The sequence below is a fragment of the Aphelocoma coerulescens genome, chromosome 3 (assembly GCF_041296385.1).
Source record: "Aphelocoma coerulescens isolate FSJ_1873_10779 chromosome 3, UR_Acoe_1.0, whole genome shotgun sequence".
In the NCBI taxonomy this organism is placed as follows: Eukaryota; Metazoa; Chordata; class Aves; order Passeriformes; family Corvidae; genus Aphelocoma; species Aphelocoma coerulescens.
In genome coordinates, this window is record NC_091016.1 from 100,489,076 (window position 1) to 100,512,498 (window position 23,423).

Below are 23,423 nucleotides of genomic sequence, written 5' to 3' on the forward strand. Positions count from 1 at the left end.
GGCACTTTTCAGTGGCCAGATTTGCAATTGCAGAGGTGACCACCAGCAGTATTTTTAAATTTTTACATTGTATTTTAAATATCTTATTTCTGAAAAACCATAATTATCCTCGAGAAACAAAAGCTTCCCAGTCAATCAATCAGCATACAGTTTTGGTTTACAATGGCTATGGAAATATAATTTTTAGTTGCCTAGAACAGCAAGCATGAAATGCAAAACTATGAAAGATGGGGCTTTGAGAGCATCATGGCTATCTGTGAACGACTGAAACAGAGACTTGGTGGTAAGCCTGATAATCTTTTGCAGAAAATGATAGAGGGAAAGGTTAATATATTCAACAAAATGTCCCTGATATCCGAGAAAACGAATGATCTAGAAACCATTTTTGCTTGAGAGGAGTTTGGAAAGTTGGCTGACACGATGAATGTAAAGGAGCTGACAAAATATAACTTGCTGCTGCGGAGAGAGCTGTTAAAACCTGAACAGTATTCCATTTGCTATGCTCTAAGTTTCTGCTACCCAAATGGAAAGCAGAAATGCCAGTGCGTGCACGAAGCTCCGTGTCAGCTGGACGACAGAGCGAGCACGACCTGGTTTATCCTGCATCGTTTGCAAAGTCCCGGGATGCCGAACAGGACACGTAGGCTTGGTCTGGAAGCTGCCCTGTCCCTTCCCCTCGCTCCTCTCTTTCCCCCCTGCTGCATAAAACCCTGCCAGGTCAGGCTGAGCCCCGTGTCCCGCGGGCGTGCCAGGGAGGATGTGGGGCAGGACGGCTGGCTGTCCCCATGCTCTTCCCTCCCCGCCTCTCCTCAGCGGTTTCTCCCGCACGCACACGCCGCGACTGCAGGCAGCTGCGGCACCGGCCGAGCCCGCAGCGAGCTCGGGCACCCACTGCCGCGGCTCCTCAGCCGGGAAGGCGAGAGGGGCAGAAGGCCAGGGGCGCACAAGGCGAGAGGGGCGGAAGGCGAGGAGGGGCAGGAGGCGATCCCCGGGGCCCGGCGGGCGTGAGGCGGCGGCCGCCGCAGCCGCGCGGGAGGGGACGCGGCGGCGCTCGCGGTCCGCCAATCGCGGGGCTGCTCGCGCGCGGGTCGGGAGGCTGCGCCCACCCTGCGGCGGCGGCTGCCGGGCGAGCCATGGGCACGGTGCCGTCCGCGCTGAAGCACTGCCTCAGCTACCAGCACCTCCTCAAGGAGCAGCTGTGGATCGCGGAGCCGCCCGCGGCCGCGCACCCCGCGCAGGTACCGCCGGGCGCGGGTCAAGGGATGGGACGGGGCCGGCCCTATGGGGCGCGGCTGCCACCAGGGGGAGGACGGGGCGCTCAGGGCGCCGCCGCCCCCTCGCCGCCCCCTCGCCGCCCCCTCGCCGCCCCCTCGCCGCCCCCTCGCCGCCCCCTCGCCGCCCCCTCGCCCCTCAGGCCCATCCCCCGCGCTGCTGCTGTCGGTGCCCGTGCCGCTCGGAGCAGGGGGCGGGGGGCGTTGCCCTCGGCCCCGCGCCGCTGGGCTGTCTGGTCAGTGTTTCAGCACTCGCCGGTGTTACACCGTGTTCCAGGCAGCGCTAACGCAGGTGGGCGGCGCTGGGACAGCGGTGAGGCAGTGGGGAGCCCAGCCAGCAGCGGTCCTCGCCGCCCGTGATCGTTGCCTGTGTGAAAATCATAAAATGGCAGGGTGACACGCATTTGCGCGAGGCCACGGCGCTGCCCTTGCTCCATGCAGCTTGTATTGCTCACACGAGTTGCGGCGGGCGCGTTTGCTGTGGAGGGAAGAGTCACTGGAGCCGTAGGGGTGCGGAGGCAGAGCCGGGGGCTGTCACGGAGGGATGAGTGAAGGTGTCTGTCAGCTGTGAGCAGGTGTGGGCAGTGGCTGCAGGGATGAGGAGGCGCCTGGGCAGGTGGGCAAAGGAACACCATAGGCCTTGACTGTCCTAATCATGGCTTTGTAGGGGAAGAAGTGAAGGAAAGTTACCTGCATTTCCTGTCTGAACAGTCATTCATTCCAACTCTTAACTCCAGTAATCAGTCAGTGCTTCAAGCCTTTAAAAACATGAGCCAAGCCTAGAACAAAATTGTTTAAAATATATTTAAATATATTTTTAATTTTTTTTTTAAGAGCACCTTTTGTTGCATCTTTCTTCTGTTTGCAGATATATGGTGGAATCATCTTCCATTTTTTTCCACTACTTGGAAGTGAAATTTAATTATTAGGTAGCAATGTGGCCTCAGATGTGGAGAGATGATGAAAAATGTTCTGAGTGATAGGAAAAGGGGCAGCATTTTAATTTTGCTTCAGATAGTCTGAGCCTCATATCTCAAAAGATGTGTATATGGAATACACAAAGCAACACTGTTGTGAGCCTAGGGTTTTGTATAGGTAAGCCCCATACAGCTTCCAGCTATCATATTTCCCTGGGAACAGTGTCTATCCAGCATTAAATTTTGGGGAAAAAAAACAAACCCTTTTTTTTTCTTTTTTCTTTTTTTTAAATAAAAGTGGAAAAATGTTTTGTTGTGGTAAAGAAATAAAAGAGAATTAAAGGACTTTTATGTATCAGGCCTGAAGCAAAGCACCATAATTCTGTTCATGTGCCCTCGTTATGTTTTGGTGCATCATTTCCTTTTAAAAGATCTGAACATTTTTTAAAAGTTTCCTTCAAAATACCGTGATATGCCACTTGATTGTGTCTGTCTCTGTCCCCCTATCGGACAAAGCATTTGAAAGGGCTTTTGCAACAGAGTGGGTTTGCAGTCAAAAACAGTCATTAATATCTTCTCAGAAAATAGTAGATTAAAAAGGTTTTCTTTATTTTAATGGATAATTTTACTTAATTTTTGAAGTGCTCTTCTTTCATTTTCATCACTAGTTTTTTTCCTCCAAGGATACAGAAATATGTCTTCATCAGTAAACAGCAAATCTGAGAATTAACAGCAAACATCCTCCCTGTGCACATTGATGTGGCTGTGAGCTGCACAGTGCACTAATTAAATCCAGAGTTGGTCACTGTTCATGTTTTAACATTTGCTTCTGCATTACCTCGCTGTGATTTTACATGAATCTGTTTAAATTTCCATTTTTCTCACGTGGATTCTTAAACAACACACAAAGGTCTTCGTTATGTAGGAGTGCATTCCATACCAATCCTAGTCAAGAAAGAAGTGTTTCTTGTTATGTGATCTAGAAACTATACTAGCTCAAATAATGGTTGTAAAAAGGTTTGTTGGTCTTTTTTTTATGACCAGTGTATGCAAGATAGTTATGGCAGCACCACTATAATGACATTTATGTGGGTACACCAAGAAATAAAATAGGAAAGGGGGTTTAGGTGCAAGAGCAGTGTCCCAGAAATAAGGCTTTCATGGCTGATGAAAATAAAGTTTATTTACTTGCCAAAATATTTTCAGGAGTTCCTCGGGATTTTTCTTTAAATGCCAAGTAAAATGTAAATGTTGCTGCCAGGGCTGTTGTAGAAATAGAATCATTCTATTTTGTCTAAGAACCCCCAATATATAAAAATTTGGTTATATACTGTGCTGACTAATTTGTAAAAGTCCAGGTTTAACCACTTGAAACTCTACTGCAGGTGAAATAGTAGGTTCTAAAGTGAGTGGTGGGATATCTTAGTCTTTGTTTTCCCTTATTTTTTCTGTTTCATTTAGCCAACCATTTTTCTGGTATTTTTAGAACCACATTTGACTTTAAAAGATAGAGTTGTTTGAGTAGTTAAGTTATTGAAAAGGAGAGATGAAAAGTAAAAGATAATTTGGTTAGGTGGCTAAATAGACAGTAAACAGAATTTTCTACTACTTAGTAGAAAGTTACTAATAACTTCTAGTAGAAGTTACTAATAACTATTTCAGTCTTACTAAGACTAGTCTGCATTGCATCAAAAAATTACTGAACACCTGACTAGTCAATGAGACACCGCATTCCTGTTGCAGTGTGATCATCTTTCTCCATATTCTTAATTTCTTAACTGTTTGCTTCAGAGTGCTTCTGTAATGCTTCATACAAGGAACACAGTTCAGCTTCATTTTCTAAGCATTGCCCCAATGTATATAGTTTTTATTAGTAGTTCTGATTAACTTAATATTAAAGGTCTGATTTTCTTTTACTAAATAAGAGCTATAGTCACATGAGAATTTGTTAAAGACGTGGATTTATATCAGAACTGTAAAATGTGCTAGCATCTACTAAGAAAGGAGGTGGCCATAGATACTGCAGTGTTAGGGAGATTTCTGCAGCGATCAGTGTTGTTACTGATGGTGGCTCCCTGGATTTGACTGGAGTTTGTAATGTACTTTGTGGTCTGCTTTGTGAAATGATCAGGGTGAGCGGCAGGGAAGGTGTTTGCTGCTGGTGTCCTCTGGTGTAGCAGGAACCTTCTTGCTGGAGAAGAGATGGTCTGAGAGTAACTGACACTGGTCTTATCCTGCAGACTTAATGTTATGTTTTCATGTAGGCTAGAATGGAATTTTGATGCATTTTGATGAATATGCTGAGAACACAGCAGGGAAGAGCTGGATGGCTAAAGAAGTGTAAAAGACTGGGATGAAATTCAAGGATACAGAATGATTAGGTGCTTTGAGACCAAACTAGAAACTTTGACTTTATTATTAGAATAGACTGAAGAAGAACTTTGTAATATTCACAAATCATAGGATGACTATGAGCTGCCAATATAGCTGTTAAAAAAAATCAAGTTAGGTCCTCAGATAGAGTAGATCAACAATTTCCAGTCAAACAGGGAAATGTTGATGCCATTGCAAAAAACTGCATTTGTTCAGTTTTGGTTAGTCATGTTCAAGAAATTGAATTCCAGCTGGAGAGGTTAGGTCTTGCACCACTGGAATGGCTGGGAAAAGGAAGGTGAAATGTAAATGGCTTGGGTTTGTTTGATACCTACCGTTAAGACCTGCAGGATGTGCAGGCAGGGTGGGAAGAAGAGGAATTAGCTGCTTAAAATAAAGGAAGATGTTGCTACCCACAAACACACACATACTCAGTCTATATAATAAATATAAAGTAGAAATTTAAAAGCAAATTATCCATTGGTGGCATTTTTTAGGAGCTTTTTAATCACAGTAATGAGGGTAAAAACCCTTTATGATTTAGGTTTACTAAAAGGATTATATGATACTGTTTCCATAGTAGTGAAAATTATTTGATTCTTTGGAGCTTTTAAAGATTGTATAAGGAATAGAGGACTAGATATTTAAATGTTTTAAAATAGAGAAAATTCCATGTCCAGTTTTTTAATTACATTTCATGGCGTACAATACTTTGTTAAGGTCAGAGTGTCAACTTTAGCATGAATATTTGTCTGCCACTTTAAAATGGGGAATCCTACTCTGCAAGAGGGTAGTGGCTAAACATAGCTAAATAACAATCCTCTTTTTCTTAAACCCTTGAGTTTATGTACTACTAGCTAGGTGTACTAAGGCATATAGTAAAATAAGAGTATATTAGGAGTCATATGGTTTGGTGAGGGCTGCCTACACCTACAACAAATAAAGCAAAAATAAGACAAAAATAAGACTAGTCTCTTATTCTGCTGGATGTAGCTGTGACTCTAGGAAGTGTAATCTGTCTAAATAATGCTAATGTGTGCTATATTATGTTGTAGGATTTCTGTCACAGACTTAGGCTGTCACATGGAATGCAATATCCAGAATCATTAACAGTTGTTCAGGATATTGCCATTGGAAAATTTTATAACTGGAGAGGAACACAAATGCTAGGTGCTAAATAGTAAAATAATGAGCAAAAACTTGGATCCTCTTATTTAGACAGCTAACTTCTATTTCAGAGCTTTGATTGCAATGATTTATATGCTACGTGCCTAAATATCCAGACTGAAAATGCACGGACTAAGATTCCCTCATCTCCTCACCGCATGACACTCTTGGATCAAGAGATGCACACAAGTGTCTTACTTTTGCAGTTTTAATTTGCTAGTTTAGATTTGTAACATTGTCATCTTTTAAACATATGCTAGAAGCCTCTCAAATTTATTTTTAAAGTAACTCAAGAATAACAACAAAACCCACAGTCCATGTGATAATTATATATGTCTTACTTATGTTTGATTCTTGATTCAAATTACAGCATAAAAATGAGACATATGGTATTATGCAACCTGGGAGGAGACAGCAGATATCTTTTATTTGAGTCTTTTAGCTACACCTCAGAGCAACTGATTTGAGACATACTGTATTTCATGTTCTTTTTATCTCCATGTAATTATATAGTCCTGAAATAAATTAACATTTGCAGGCTCTCCTCAAATAACTATTTAGGCTATTTTCATTTTTTAATTTAATATACCTAGTTAAGAAGTACTATAAAAAATTGCTGTCATCAATATTGCAAATTTATTAGTTTACTATGACAATTACAATATGAAAGAAATATATCGTTTACATTTTTTTTTTAAATCTGATTAAAGTTGCATATAAGTAAAGGAAAAAGAAGGTAGTTATCCTGGATTTTATGTTGCAGAGTTTTTGTTTTTTAACTCTTTCAAAGGATGGCATTATTTAGAGAGAATTAATGAAATCATTATAGAGAAAGTATATTAATTTCATTGGGCAAAGATCTTTTTTTCCTTCTTTCTTTTGCCCACCATTCTTACCTCATTCTGTGTTTTTATCCTGATCTTCCAAGGTTTTCAGATGTGTTGTCTTTCATATAACCCAAGACCAAATAAGTGATCACTAAGAGACTGTGAAATTCCTGTTTTCCAGCCCTTCTGTATTCTTCTACATGCAGAGGCCTTGTCAATCCAGAATTCAGTAGATGGATAATTTTCTCAGTGAATACATTACAAGAATGTCCCAAGAATGGGACTTTTTTTTTCTTTGTTGCAGATTTCAAGGAACATTTATTTTCTTAACGTTCTTAAGATGTAAAGCATGCAAAGTTATTATAAAAATAAAATAAGTAGAATAAAGTAGGAGAGATTATAATTTAATGCTAAATTAGAGCAATCAAGTTTGTATCAGCATGCTGTAGTTTTTCTTGTTGAATTTGGAAATGATGAATGACATATGATACATGCTGACACTGAAGGTAGTAAATAAAACACACTCCCACTGAATTTAACTGGCGTAGGGAGAGTGCAATGCTGAGCTTTTTCTAAAATGTTCTTTGAAGTCAAGAGGAGTTTCCCCTTTAGAAGACCCAGTCACTAGACTCATGCCAACTTTTTCAGTCAGGTATTTTTTATGCTGCAGACTAAGATCTCAAGAACCTTGAAGAGAGAAAGTCCAAAAAGGCTGAGTGCTTGGTTTTTTAGGGGTGCCAAACAGGATGTTAGAAGTTAAGAGGCTGATAATAAAGTGTAGGTTTGACCTAAGTGGAGTCACTGACTTTCAGTTTTTGTATACCATTGACCTGTAAATACTGGATGGATAACAGGAGCTTTTTAGTTGATAGAGATTTATGCTATACTGGGATTATTAAGGGAGTTTAAGATTTTATTAAAAAGATAGAAATATTGTAAAGGATTTGCTTTGCAAATTTGGGAATTAAAAAAATGCACAGGAAGTTTTTACTCAGACCCCATATCTGCTTTTTGGTGAGATCCCATTTTTGACTTTTCCCACCTCCTTCTCCTTCAAAACCTAAATATGGGCACAGTGATGTTCATTTCCTCCCATGCCAGCTCAAGGAGGAGAACTGATTTAAGACACCCCATGTGTCAAATCATTGTTTTAAAATTCATGCATCTTGAGATCATTCTTTTCTCATTGCTTTGGCTGGGAGTGAAGATAAGTGAATTGCCAAAGATCAATCAGATCCAAATTTAATTCCTACTGAAATAAATGAGAATATATTTTAATAAGGATCTTATTTACAGTTTGTGGATCTTCTGTCTTTTAGTTTTGGTAAGGAAATCTCACCTTATAAGATTACTGTACCAGCTGGTCAGACATAGAAGCTTCCATAAAGCAAAATATTTGCTGTTCCTAATTAATTAAAATTTCTGGTTTTGAACTGTCTGATGTGATGACTAATAAATAATAGTAACTGTTGTCTCTGTAGTGGCTTGTATCTCACTTTAGGGGTTTTTTTTCACTTAGAAGGAATGCTGAGTACCTAGAATGGTTAAACGTGGAATTCTGGGTACCTCAGATGAAGTTACACTTATTTCCCTACATTTTAATGTTAGGACTATTTTTTGGTGCTTCTGAGGAAAAAGGTAGCTTCAACTCTTGCAGCACTTGGGTTGAAAGATTCACATATTTATGAAAGTGTGTGTTTGAATTTCAGTTTGTGTGTGAATATCATGCAGTAGGAAACTGGTGCAGTGTAGGTACAGTTCAGAGGTAAAACTGAGTTGACTCAATTCTTTCACTACATAAATATTTCAGGTGTTTAAACAAGGTGATGATTCTCTGAAATTTTAGGAACTGAAGACTATTGAGAATCTTTAATGTGTCAAGTATGAAAGAAGTTACATTTAAAGAAACTGTGTAGGGCTTCAGAAAAATAGTTATTTAGTACTTCGGGCTGTGTTAAGTTCTCTTTTTTTGTTTAGCTCTCTCATTCACTTAACAAAGGTATAATATTTTCTGTAGCATTCTTCTTAGCTCCCAAATGTGTATTTAAAAAGATAGATGAAGTATGAAAGAGAAATGTGTGTTAAAGATGGGTGCGTGGTGTTGTGAACTTCTGGGGAAAGTGCCACCTTAAAAGTTTGCCAGTGCGCATGATAGTGCAGATGTGGACCTTGACATACAGTGTCACGAGGTACTATGCACTCAGTAAGGATCATCAATTAATTGAACCTCACAAAATGCTAGAACAGAAAAATAATAATTTTAAGAATGAGAATAAGAATCAGGCAGAAATTTGTAGGAAAAGGTTCTCTCTAATATATCCTTCTTCTGTCGCTTAGGAAAACTCATCAGGATATTGAAATTCTGAGAGTAGTTGCTTTATTGGTTGATCTGAAATTTTTGAGATAAGAGCATGATCTAAAAAATCAGACTTTCATGCTGTGCTAAATACCCATAAAACAAATTCAGCGTTTTCGGTCTTCAGCAAAAGGGGAATATTTTATTACTGCTGTGTTAATGTACACTTATATAGCCCTTTTGGGGTAGAAATGTCAAAATGGTCACTTTAAAATTAAGCAGTTCAGTAGAGATGAGGGATTTTTTCTATTTTGTAATATGTTGATAGGGACATAACATGCAATGAAGAAGAAAAATTGTATTACATGACATTATTAATCAGATACATATTTTATTATCTGGTCTTTTAATCAATCACTTCAGAGGAACCAGAAAACTGCTAAATGCATGGTTTACATTTCAGAAAAATAATTCCAGGGACAGTTTTAAGGGTTGCTTTTCAAACTTAAGTTATTACAGTTAGAAGTAATCAGCTCATAGCTTTTCTTTTCTTTTACTGGGTTAGGTATCATATCAATGGTGAAGAATTTGATTAACATTTGGGACAAAGTTCTAATATTGCAAAAGATGGAAAAGATGCTGCAGCTATTAAGAAGGAAATTATACTTACTGTCGGAATGTTTTTGTAGCCAATATTATTTTTAGATAATTCCCTTGTTAAATGGAGATTTATTTTAGAGTTTGGTGTAAATGAATAAAAGTTACTCCAATTGTGGCATTACATTTGAATTTATTTGGATTAAATATTCTTATGAGAGTCATTCTCACAGCTCTTGTGACAAAAACACAGATTTATTACATGCAAAAACTGCTAAAAGGTGAGCTGGTGAAAAAACTGTGCTGGGTAGACATTTCTTCTTTGTCTGAGTGGGGTTTTTTGTCCACAGATGTTAGCTGTTTTGTATGGGAATAAAGGTGTTAGTTTATGAGTTTCTTGGAAAAAGAAGTTTAAAGGCTTTGAATGGATGAGATGTGTGGACTGAAGCGCCAGAGGACATTGCCGGAATGTTAGGTGAAACCCATAGGGAAATAATTCAACAGCAGCATCTGGAAAGGAACTGTATGTGGCTTTAGGGCTTACTTTTAATGCAAGTAGTTAAGATGAGATTAAATATAGGTGTTAGTATGTGAGAAATGGGGGAACAAGGTAAGTGATGAAGGTATATCACGTGGAACACTGGGATTAGGGAAAAGATTTAACAGAATCCGCAGCTGATCACAGCTGAATTTTTAAAACCCTGGAAACATAATTTGAATTGAACTTTATGCTGGCTTCATATAAACTAAAGCAGCGTACATGACTATTTTATTGGGCAAAGAGAAGACAGAGTATAGGCCAGTTCATTGGCCTTGCCATGTCACTTTTGCCTGAATGGGATGAATGAAGATGATGGAAAGGTAAGCTACTAAGCCAGCTGGCTGTTGGCTACGCAGACAGGAGTCAGCTGGTGATTGAGAATTTTCTGGTCTCCCTGCAATTTTTTGATATTTATGACTTGATTCAATTTCCTAAGTGCTCTTGTATGGTGCCATGTGAGATGCCCTAAGGTGGCTGAGATGGCTTATAGGTTTGGCAGGTATCAAATAGGATTTACAGGAGTCTCGTGCTCTCTGGCACAATGGCTAGAGGTCAAGTCAGATGCATCCCAAATGCACAAGGTACCTGTAATTAGCCATCTGACTTGTGCCCCTACTGTTTGCTAAGTTGTTTGATATGCTTTTGGCCATTGCTGACAGTGCTGAGAAGTGGCTTCATTCAGTTGGCCATGCTTCAGTGATGATGCCATTTAAGATGCCCTATAATATCCTCCTTTATCTCCAGCTTCCAAAAAGCCGTAGATCCTGTGTCCTGAATGCTGTGTTTAGGGAACCTTAAGACATTTTATGTGAATATCTACACTGACTGTACAGGGATACCTAGGACACATGTAGACATAACTGTGTAGATACTTAAGTTCAGGTATTTTAAAGTCCAGTTGAATCCTATCATTAAGAACATTTCAGGACCTTTTGAGCTTAATGAGTGGTATGGCTACATTGCCATTCAGTTTATAAATAGTACTTATCTATTGTCAGTGTTTGGAAAAATCCTTCAGTTAAGATTATGTGTCGTGGTAAAATGAAAGTACAGCTAATAGTAGTACTACTATATTTTTTTTCCTTTTTTTTTTCCTTAGTTAACACCGGTCTTATTATGAATTTTACAACAACATATGTTTCTTTCTCATCAGTTGAGCACTTTATTATCCAGAATATGGAGGCTTAAAAAAAAATCTTCCTAAATGTGCAAAGTCTAGAAGTGAAAGTAATAAAAAAATTAAGAAATATCATGATTCATTTTGTCATGACAACCCTTAATCTTTGCAAACAGTCTGACGTGTTATGTTCCCAGTTTGGTTTTGTCTTTGTTATAGTTCCTCCAGTACCAGGATATTTTCTTATACTTGTTCCACTTCACTGTTTTCAGGTTTGCATGATTAGAATGCGCTTAACCGTAGTAAATTGGAAATTTAACCAGTACAGAAGGTGCCATGACATATCATTATTATATGAGTATTTTTTAGTAAGGTCATAGAAAGTAATAATTTATTTTAAGTGTTTATTGAAAAACTACCAACTTATATTTACGTATTTTTTAAATTTCATATAAGGAAAATTTTTTATGCCTTTAATTGTTTTCAGCGAAATAGGAAGTAAATTATATTCTTTAAATATGCTCACATTTGACTAATTTCATTGTGAAAATGGAAGATTTTTATAACATCAAGAATGGCATAGTGTTCAAGTTATAATTTCCTTACTATTATTAGGAAATTATTATGGTAACACTTTACAGATGTTATTTTTCTAAAGAGCTTTACAAACTTTAAATTCTCATGAAGGATGAGTTACCAACAGTGATGAAATAGATAGCCATTAAAATACTGTCATTTTAATTAGTGTCTTTTGGAAAGAGAACTATGGAAAATATAGTGGGGAGCCACCTGTACTTGAATTCATGATTTACTTGATCTTTTAGGCCCAACCTTTGGACACAGAAGGTGATTTTGGTCGCAGTAGTAATTGAGAATGGTTGATTTACTTTCAGCTTTTTATTTTAATTCTTAAAGTTCTATGCATAACTCACTTTTATTGAAAATGAATTATTTAGAGAGACTTATCTGATAGGATGGATGGGATGAATTGTCAGTATATTCATTCCCCGCCCCCCCACTGATATCCCAAAGTATTTTAAAGAGCAAATTGCTTGCACATGTTGGATTTGTGATGATGATCATGCCTCTGCTTTTTCAATGTGTGTGGAAAAACAGCAGTCTTTCTCCCTTTTAGAATTCTGTCTTTAGTCTTGCCGTAAAACACCGTACACACCATAATACTATTACCATAAATAATAGTAAAGGAAAGTGTGGGAGGTTTTGGCTCCAGTATCATCAGTATGCTGTTGATCTCCGTTCTCTGTATCCTTTTCATCCAGCCCAGATGGCAAAGTGTAATTGCTTTTCCAGGCTTTGACCAAGATAGGGATATGGATATGGATGAAAGTGAGTTGGCTGTAAATCAGCTTGGTTAATGGAGAAATGCTGATTGTTAGCCAAGGGAAGCATTTAGGGAAATAGAAAAAGGTAATGTATACACCATGTCCTGAAAATACATTTTTAATTTTTGCTAAAGTGACTGGCTGTGTTGGCCTCCTGTTAATAGCAGAGGTCTCTAGTACCATTTGTTACTGATTTCATTGTAACACAAGTCTAACTGTGGTTGCCTAAGCCTCTGCTACCACCTGACTCTGCTAATAGATTCCTTGATCATTATTTTTCAAGTTATCAAAAATTGTCTGTGACTGCAGCACATTTATGTGCTTTTTTAGGTTGTTAGCTCTAATTTGGGTATTCAGATCTCTGTGATTCCACGTACTCTACATTTGTTGACAACAGCAACAAATAGTTTTTAGAAGGTGTGAAGTCATCATATTTAGATAATTTAGATAATTTAGATAATTTAGAAAGTTCAGTCTCATCCAGGAGACTGTTATTTGACAAATGTGTCCTATTATTTTTGTTCTGTCAGGTTATGAATGATTTTATGTAAAATACAGATATGAATATTAAAGAAGGTATTTCTTTGTTTTCAAAGGTAGTGAACAATCTTTGGGCTTGATTTTATCTTTCTGAGTGTTTGTCCTGTAATGCTACTTCTTTTTTTTTGAGAGCATCCAGCATCATGACAGAGAATTGGACATGGTTTCCAGTTACTCCTAGAACTAGCTGCTGCTTGTATTAGACACTCAGTCTCCAGTTCCTGAAGTTTCCTTCTTTGAAGAGCTGTCAGAAGAGCAGTTTTGTTAGCCTGCCATATGCCTGCGGAATTTTCTGACCTACTGGAGCTTGCATTTGGTAAATTTTAAGCCATGACCACCAAAGATGTTTGTGTGACTCTATACTGACTGTAATAAGTTGTTGTCCTTGGCCACATAGTTAGAACGTAGCATGGACTGTCATGATTTAGATGATCACAATTTAAAATGTGTAACATATATAATTCAAGTGTTCACAGTTCTTACCTTTGCTTACTAAAGGGGAAAGCTTCTGGGGGCCTGTAACTATCTTCACATCAAAATCGCTTTTATGCATATTTTTCAGTATTGAAGTTAAGAAAATAACAAAAAAAGTCTAAATTATTAATAAATCTTAAATGTTGATAATTATATGCTTATGTTTCCACCATATTTATTTATATTATTTGAAATATTACTAGAAATTGTATTTTATGAATGTTTATATTAATAGATTTTGCTTATGACTATGATGTCAAGTGGGAAATACTGCTTTATTGATTTTTTATCCAACATAGCCTTTACTGTGTCCCTGAGATAAATCCACCAGTTAAGTTGTTTGCTATAATTTCACCATATCTATGCTTTGCACAGTTTTGGGGTTGGAAAGCTATATAGGAGAAGTTACAAAGTGAGGATTTAGTCAGGACCAAAGCTAAAGAATATGGGCTAACAATTCATGGTGTTATATCCTGCTACTCAGAAAAACACTTGCCCAGCATAGTAGTTCAGTGTAGCTTGTCAGCTTTGGAAGAAACACTGTTGGATTTTGTGTTCTCCTCAAATAATGGAGAGATCAAGGAGAAAATATAGTTTATGAAGAAACTGAAAAGATCATAAAGAAATACCGAATAATATTGTTGCAAGATCAGTATGGTAACCCACGTAAGTTGTTTGACTAAGAGTAGTAGTTTCAGAATGCATTCCAAAGCCAGGACAGGATAAAAATACCAGTCAAGAATCTTTAAGCCTGTTTACTACTTCTGAACTCAGCACTTCCTCCTGAAAGGGGAAAATGAACCTAAGAAGGAGCATGAGTTTAGTCTTCAGTGTGATATGAAAAGTACAACAGAAAACAACTTTCATCCTCTCAGGCATTTAAAAATGTATTATTATTATATTTTATTCTTATGCTCTTAAAGTAAAAGTAGACACCTCCAAACAGTATTCAAATACATGACTACCCTTTCAATTAAACAAAACAGACAGTGCCAGGGTTTCAGTTTATGTGTGTTCATAGTTCAAGCTGAGTTCACTTCAATTGGTTATATGAGGCAAATTGTGTATTGGAGGCAGCTGCAGGTTCTGGTTTCCCATCCATTAAGGACATCCACTGTAAGCAAAAGAGTAAACTACAAATCATAGAAAATAATCAGCAGGTGTTTTACCCAAAGTATGTGAGAGCTGATCTCTTCTGATCTAATATAAAGAAAATAGTCTGGGAAGTGAGGAATTCCTCCTGTTCCCTCTCTTAGACTCATGTGGACAGAGACTATATTCATTTATTAACTCTGTAGCTCTTTAGAAAATGTGCTATTTTGTGTTTGTCTGAAAGAAATGTTCTTTCTTATAGAAAGGAGTTCCTTATTTGTTTTGCTACATCTCATTGCATTTTGCTAAGACCAGGGAAGTACGGTGCTGTGAAACTGGTTTGCAAACTTAGTACCTCTGTGGCAATTGTCTGTGCAATAGGTGATTTAGCACAATTGCATATTATGCTTCAGTTTTCTCTTTTATGAACATGATTCTGTTTGTGTATCAGACAGAGCTCTTTTACTATTAATTGGATTTTGGTGTATTTTTTCATGTCAAACCCTTGTTTGTTGCTTGAATAAGGCATTATTCTTTGTGATTACTGTCATAGCATATAATGGCTGTAGCCTCCAGTGGATAAGGAGATAAATCAGAGAGAGTTAATACACAAACCACTAACTTTCAGATGTATTTTATGAGTGCTGCTACTCTAATCTGAAAAGTGTGATAATTCTGGCCTCCATCAACAAAGCTTACCCTTAGGGTGCTAGGCATTAACAACTACTACACGTTCAATTTAGGTGCAACTGGTAGAAGGGGGCAGAGAAAGGGAGAAATAGGCTGCATTCTAATCCCAACATTTTTTACTTAGGGTAAAGAAATACTCAAGGAGTATTTATCTAAACTGTGTGTTAAGGGGCATGGTTCAGATATTACAATGAATCCTAGAAAAAAGGAATTTCTCTGTTTGACAGGGAGCAGTGAAGGCCAGCAGCTACCTAAGGGAGGGACCTGAGGGTAGTAACAGGCAGGTCTCCAGGCAGTCCCACCATAGCTAAGTGGGGTGAGAAGGGTAGGCCTAGAGGTGGTATCCTAGAGGGTAGGCCTAGAGAGGGTTCAAGCACAAGTCCAGGTCATTGGGTGAGTTTGTGGTGTTAAAGGGAGGTCCAAGGTTACAGCTGGGAGTGCAGGTCACTGAGTCATGGGCAGGATTCGGTCCAGTGGTGGTTAACAGAGTTGGCCATGCAGCCCTGGGCCTGTCAGGCACATCCATTGTGATGAGAGAGATCCAAGGTCAAACTGTAAAGTTGGTCCATGGGTCTAGGTCTGGATCGATGTGAATGCTCTGTTTACAGAGGAGTCGTGGGAAAACAAGGAGGTAAGAATTAAGTTGGTCTGATTTGTTTCTAAGATGTAGTTTGAGCAGAAGAATAGAGGTCATGTCAGTTGCTCCAAAGAGATGCTCTGAAATGACTTAGTATCCTCTTAATTGGACTGGTGCTACCTGAGTATTCATGTGCTATATGATGCATTTCATATACCTGAAAAATTGTTGCTATATAGATATCAGTTGCTGAGAGTATATTTTGGATTGAAATTGTCTGCAACAAACAGTGAAGTTACCTACTTTCTTTTATATATTTATCTGTATTCCAGTTTTTCAATGAGAAAGAATTTAATGGCAAAGGTGAAATCAGAAGCAGGATGGATTGGGAATCATGTCAGCAAGGAAGGCTGAAAACTTGATTTAGAATGACGGGAAGAATAAATTGCCTACTGAGTTCTTGGAGGAACTCAAAAGAAGTTCCTCTGATTTCTCTTGGTAACTCATTAGGTGACACATAGTTCATCTGAGGAAAATGTTTGCTTGGGATTACAACATCTGAATGAAAACATAAGTAGGTATCTACAGCATCTGATGGTCCTGTGATAGCCACTGCAGACATAGGACAGGACTCAATTGTCTAAACATAGGTGCCTAATGCCATTTGAAACACAAAGGAGATATGAGACATCCTTCTGGGGCAGTGATATTCTATACGTTGTAAAACGCACAAGAGACCTATGCCCTTCTAGAGTGGCATTCAGTTTCCTAACAGTTAAACAAACCTGGCAACCAAGATCATCAGCCACTAGGTGTGAACCTTAGGATGACCTGACTTATTCTTTATCTCCATCAGCCATATTGGAGCTTCTTCAGCTGAAATGGCAGTTTAGACATCTGTTATGCCTTCATACACATGCATGGGGGGAACCATTTAAAAGCTCAGTTTGTTGCCTAACAGGTGTGTCTAATGCCATTTGAGATGCCCTCCAGTGTAAAGACATCTTGATAGATTTGAAGTGAGACCTGCAGTAAATGGACAAAGTGGGAGCCCTGCCCTTTCTGAGCAGCACTTGGAGGCCAGAAGTCATCCAGAATGACTCCAGGTACATCTATTAAGGCGTCATCAATGAGCTGAGGTTTCTTAACCTGGAGCTGAAAAACAGTCTTAAACCTTGTCTTCTGTAGCTTTGGAAGACCTATTCTAAAGGATTTTCAAAAGGAATAGAGATATATAGATGGTATTTTGCTTTTTAAGATTTGTAACTATGTCCATGAGTAGTGTAGTTGTGTGTGACTTGAATGTTCTAGTTTTGTATAAGAATAGTGTTCTTAACACGGCAACATTTTTTTTAATCTCTGGGGCATTCTTTATTAATATCATTTGTTGCCATTTGATTTGCCAGTTCATCAAAACACTTGACGGAGTTTTTATTTTCCAAATCTTAATTTCTGTTTTCTAAATAAAAGTAATTTTTCTTTATTTATTAGTTAATATTATTTGTACTTTATGACCTCTGTCTTTACCGTTAAAGTCCTCTTTGTAAACAGGATTAGATCAAACAACTGGCCACTCCAGCAGCATAAGTATTCATAGTTCAGTTTAAAATCATATTTCTTATCTTTTCATATGAATGAGTTTTATTATAAATAACCCTGCAACAATAAGAAATAGTATACTAGCAGATTATACTGGAATTTAATAGTTAATGTAAATGACAGTAGAAATGTTAAGCCTATTACTTTACCATAGAAATCCCTAGAGTGAATTCTCATTCAGTTCAGACAATCTCCTGATATATGTAAATCACTACTCTTTCATGAGCTCAAACAAGCCTTCTGGCCTCAACAATTATTTGGTTTATTCCAAGTAAGTTAACTCCACACTTAACTAATTTTATTCTGTAATTATTTACTTGCATTTTATATTTTGCCCTCCCATGGACAATCTCCAGTGGATTGAATTATTTTTTGAAGTAGGAAATCACAATATTTCTACTCATTAAGTGCCAGGCTACTGTTTCATCTATGACAGCCTAGTTTATAGCCCAGGATCAGTTTTGCTATTTCATTTTCTTGCTTAGTCAGTCAGCATCAGAAACAATATGGAGAGTCCTAAGTGTTATCTTATGTATTGCTTTTATTGAAATGCATCTGCTGTGTCAATGGAATTCTGTACTCTGTTGTAAATGCTTTGTTTGTGGTATATCTGTGTTAACATTCAGGTCATGCATATGAAGTGATACAGTAAGAAAACTTCATTTGATGAAAGATTCTCAGGGGTTGAGAGTTTTTGCTAGCCGTGGTCTGTTCATGGTTATTCTTCTCCCAGTGGTCATGTCAGCAGCATACAGCAGAAGTTCTAGAATGAATCCTCAGTTTATCTTTACTGAGAGATATTCCTCAGGTGCATCCCACTGTTTTTTGAATCTTCTCAATTTTTTTTTTTTTTACTAGGCTGGGTATTAATATGTTTCATATCTGCCTTCCAGTAGTGTGAACAATGTGAACAAAGATTTTAATTTCTTCCTGTTTATTTTCTCTATGTCTTGTAAAGTTTAGAGTTATCTATGTGTTCAGAAGATTGACCACTGTTTTCTTTGTTCTGCTTCCAGCAATCATATTATTTATCTTAGAGCCTTCTCCTGGTTTTTGGGCATTTTTCCGTGTCACTGCAGATATACATTATGGAGTTACGATGCCACCTCCCTGCTGATTCTTGTTGAAAACTGCTTTCCTGAGTAATTCTTTGTACAAGATGAACCTGCCTTTGTTCATTTGTCCTCTGTGCCAGAACACCACCTTGTGGAAAAGGAAAACAGAGCTTAAGCTTGCTTGGTTAGAAGGATTAAAAAGGCCTGAACCTCCAGATCCTTCTCCCTTACTTCTGTATTCTTTCAGTTACATTTGAGAAGCTCTGGGTAATATTTGCCATTGCTGTTTCTGCCCATATGAATGACCTTCATGGAATAAAAATCAGAATGCTGAAAGAACCTCAGCGCCTTTAGTAGCAGTAGTGAAGCAGACAGAGCTTTAAAAAGTGTGTTTATTTAATTTGTTTACATTTATTGTTACATTAAGGAGATTATACTGCTTTAATTAGGAGTTACTAGGGTTTTCTGTAATGAACCTAAATTTGCAGCTATTTATAGTTGAGAGAAATGTTTCCATACAGAAATTTGGCATTCAATGTCTCAAGCTAAATGGCTTGGTTTTCCTTTTTCTATTTCTTTTAAAAATACTCTTTGGCTGCATTCTGTTTTGAGGGAGGCAATTTTTTTCGTGGTTTTATATGCTTTTTGTGCTTCCTTGGCAAGGCTTGATACATGGAAAAACAAATTTTCCAGGCTCTTAGTCTTTTATGTCAGCTATTTCCTTTTTGATATTTAATACATGATGCTCTGGTGGTCATTACTTTTTAACAGAGACCCTGTATTATTCAAGAAGCAGTTGCCCCTAAATATTTGCCGTAACTTCTTTTCATATATTGTTACATAAAAATGGTTCATATAGTTGAATTTAGTAAATATTTTTTCTGAGACAAAATTGTATCTCTGACATGTTTAGCGGTACTAAAATTGGTACTTGTGTATTTCTACAAAGTTCACAATTTCTCATTAATTTAAAATATAAAAACTGATTTAAATTTTTCTGCTTATTTCTATTTTCTAATTAGTATCTGTAGGCCATTTGATGCCATACTTAAAGGTGTTGAAATTCTCTAAGTTGGTCTTGTTTGTTCAAAAAATCATTCCTTTTACCCAGGGGTGTGGTGTACATTTGAAATACTCCAGTTGTTAGAGTTCAGGGAAATCAGTCCTTCAATTCATGAAGCCCAAGTCCTGGTTAAGGTCTGATGCTATCCAAATAGTAAACAGAGAGGTATTTAAACTCTGCCTAAGTTCTTACAGACTTCAGTGTGTTCTGTGCATTTGAAGCTTGACTAGGGAGTGCAGATGGGATTGAGCCTGGCACAGAATATGACTCGTGGCTCAGGCAACTTCTTCAGATGTTATTTAAGTAATATCCAGATATTCTGCAAGTGTGGCACTGTGATCAGAAAACTTCCTAGAAAGTGGAGTCTGCTTTTTCTTCCCAACAGCATTGTCAAGTACATATTTCTTTCTCTCTTAGAAGAATGTCCCAACAGCTAGTTGCCAAGTATCCATTCATAGGACCTTTACTCCTTGGATTCAGCTTGGGCCACAGAATAGAGGAATTAGCTAGAGTCACTTTAGCAGAAGATGATACATATACTCTTATAGTCTTCAATTTGTTTCTGAGTTCTATCCAGCAGCTATGGACTGTAAAATGTATAAATAGTATACAGGGGCCTGAACCTAAGTATTCTTCCTTTGACTTGCTTGTTATCTGAGCTTCAGCAATGCAGCACAAGAGAAATTACTAGTTATGCTGGGGAGAAGGATGATCAGAACATAATTTGTGAGATGAATAAGAAACTGGCTGAGGAGGAAATAAGAGATAATGTTGAAAGCAGATTTATTCGACTGGAAAGACATTGCTGGTGGAGTTCCTCCATGTTTTTTTAAAACATCTTTCTTCTATAGCACTAATCCAATTTTTTTTAGATAATATATGTTTGTACTAAAATCAGGTAATGATGTTAGTCCAAAAGTTTTCACAAGAAAGTATCAAGGTAGTAATATCTGCTGATAATAGAAAGAGAGGAGTCATTTTCAATACAACACTGGATGCCACACAGGAGAAACTGAGTGACATTGAAGATAGGAGAAATCAATGTACCATAAATAAATTTAGATTAAATACAATGCAAAAACTCTTCTGGACTCGGAGCCAAGAAGTTTACTCTAAGCTGTTAGTTCATCAGCTTGAAGAGTTTAAGGATTTGTCTGTCTGTAGTACTGCCTTGAGTTTCCAGTATGTGGGAGTCATTCCCTGTGTTGTTCTCAGTGTTGTTCTCACTCCAAGAACGGTGAACTCAATTTGGGGCTGAATAGTGAACAGGAAGGCTATAGAGAAAATCAGGGGCTGAAAGGCCTGGACTATGGTTCAAAAAGATTGTATATCTGTAATATCACAGACAAAAAATAAAACCCAATACTTGAATGCCTTTCTGCAATATCCCCTCCAAACTTTTGACCCCTATGAACTCCAAGAGCTGCAGATATCACCTGATGTGACTGCAGCTGTTCTGAAAGGCAGGTACAGCTCTTGATTTCCACAAAAGTTTTGCCACAGTAGGCACTAAATAGGATTTACAAGATTTGGCCTAGAAATTGAACATTTTTGCTCTCAAATTTTATTGAAATTTTTCATGCTCTAAATTAAGCTTTGGGTTACATAATCTATTTTAGCTCCCTTTCTATTTTCCAGTCACAGCTTCAGTCACAGCACAGCTGTGGCATTTGTCTTGCAACAAGAAGGATCTGATAATCATGAAATAACCCAGATTTATGCCTGTAGTACTGAAGCAGTGCTGTATTTGTGAAAATAAATTAAGAGGAACAATATGCAGCAGATGTGAAGGTTTTACCTTCACATTTAAGTAGGTTTATACTGTCAGTGAGTGTGGGCTTAGCAGGGCCTGACAGAATTTCAACTTACCAGATGTTCCATGTGATCGAATAGATGCTATACAGCTGTTTCCCATTCTTTTCACCGGGCTCAGATAAATACAGTAAATGATCTGAAATATATTTATTGTATTTTGGCAAGTCCTGCGGAGAATTGCCCACAGGCCCCAAGAATGCAGGGAGAAATGAAGGGTGCTCATAGGCATGCTCATTTTCCATTCCTGAGGAGAAATTAGCAGCCATTTGGTTGAAACAACCCTGATGATACCAGTCAGGGAGGAATAAAATAAGAGGTTTTCCTTTGGTTGTGGATGTTGTGAGATTAGTGGCTTTTAGTGGTATTTAATTATAATAATGTGCTAATTATAATAAAGTGCTAATAATAATAATTAGTGGTATTCACAGAGTGTCTCCGGTCTGGGGGAGCTGTTACTCCCGTGGGTGGCAGCTGTCCCCCTGTGCTGACAGTGTCACCCATCCAGTGGTGTTAACTCCTGGGAGAAGTGGTGGGTTCAGTGGAGCAGCTGTCCTGCAGGTAGCTTGTGCTAATAATCCCAGCTCAGGCTTTCAACACGGCAAAGGAGAACTGGTTTGGTTTCTGTCCTCAGTGCAATACAGAAAACAGGGTATTTCCAGAGCTCCTGGCAGGGCTGCCTGTGTCCCTCCTGCCCTCCAGGGCATGGACAGAGTGCCCTAAATTAGCCATGGGGTGTGTTTTTAAGGGGACACAGCCTTTGGGGTTCAATCCAGCCAACTGCTCTGAACTGTTTCAAGACTTAAAAGGCCCAGTTTACATTAACTGCCACACCTGTCAACTTGGTTCAATAACAGAGCAGCTAAATAATAAAAAAGGAAGTTTCATTTCCCTTCACCTGCTTTTCTGTTCTCATTTCTCCTTCCTCCCCATCCAGTTCCCCATGCTCTCCTTAGCCCTTTGACCTTACTGCTGCTTTCCTTTCCTCCCGTCCCCATCAGCCTCCTGCCTTTCCATAGCTGCTTGTACACCTGAAAAATTCTTCTTATCTACTAGAGGCTTTCCTTATTATCCTTTAAATCCTTTTTTAAAACCTTCATCTTCAGCCAGAGAAATAACTTTCATTTTTCATTAATAATCTCTTTAACATTTCTTGACTGCTATGTTATTTTCAGATTTGTAGCCAAATCTTGCAAGCGTTTACAGAGAAGTACCTGCTACGTTAAATTGAGAGCATTCAGTTATAAGTTTGGAGGACTGGATCGTTCATTGGAAAGATTTTTGAAATGGAAAGATTTCTTGCTGTTAATGTTCATTTTCTATATACATTTTTATATACATTTTTAAGAAACCTTTGTGACCTCAGAGGAGCAGGGGAACATTCACTAACTTCTGTTTTTAACTTTTACTCCTTAGGTCAAGGTGTGGAACATGTTCTCACAGATTTTTAAATGCCCTGAGCAAACTTAAAGTTGACAATATGACTTTATACCCAGAATCATATGAAAGGACAAGTACAAGTTGTACCTTTTGATCTTGGCTACCTTAGTTGTTTTGTTTTTCAAACAATTTGATTTTTATTTCAGGAACCTCAAGCATTTGGACTGCCTGAGTACATAAAGATTGTAGAAGTTGGGCCAAGGGATGGATTACAAAATGAAAAGGTAACTTTTCTCTTTTTTGTGTGTGCTTTGACATGGATGTTAGTGTTATTTTCATTGTGTAGAACATGTACATCCTGCTAATTTGGTTTCTTCCATTTTGTACTATTAAATATATCTATTTCTTTTTGTATTGATAACTTTTCTTTATATTAGAATAAAAGTGTATTCCTATTTACACAGCTTTTAAATAATATAATTTCTTTCTATACTTGGCTACCTAGCCTTTCTGTTACTTAACATTTCTTTTTGCTGGAATTTGTCTTGTCAGTCAATAACATTCTGTCATGACATAATTGGTAAGCACTATGAAATGCTGGCTATCTTTTTAACTTGTGTTTCTGCTTCAAGTGCTAATATAGAAGGAATAGTAAAATAGGTTTTATCATGCTTCCTGCTAAAGAGACACGG

General features: G+C 38.0%; 1 protein-coding gene across 3 annotated transcripts in view; it reads left to right on the forward strand.

The window, feature by feature from the left end:
• Window positions 1-1,127: 1,127 nt before the first annotated feature.
• Window positions 1,128-23,423, forward strand: part of HMGCLL1 (3-hydroxy-3-methylglutaryl-CoA lyase like 1) — a 79,048-nt gene continuing 56,752 nt past the window's right edge. Inside the window, exons 1-2 of one of the 3 annotated variants that reach the window (XM_069011413.1) lie at window positions 1,128-1,238; window positions 22,938-23,015. In XM_069011413.1, coding sequence (XP_068867514.1) covers window positions 1,134-1,238; window positions 22,938-23,015 — 183 coding nt within the window. In that variant the 5' untranslated portion in view covers window positions 1,128-1,133. Of the gene's footprint in view, window positions 1,239-1,508; window positions 1,564-15,833; window positions 15,877-22,937; window positions 23,016-23,423 lie in introns of those variants that run through there. The other 2 variants (XM_069011414.1, XM_069011415.1) reach the window with 2 other exon arrangements.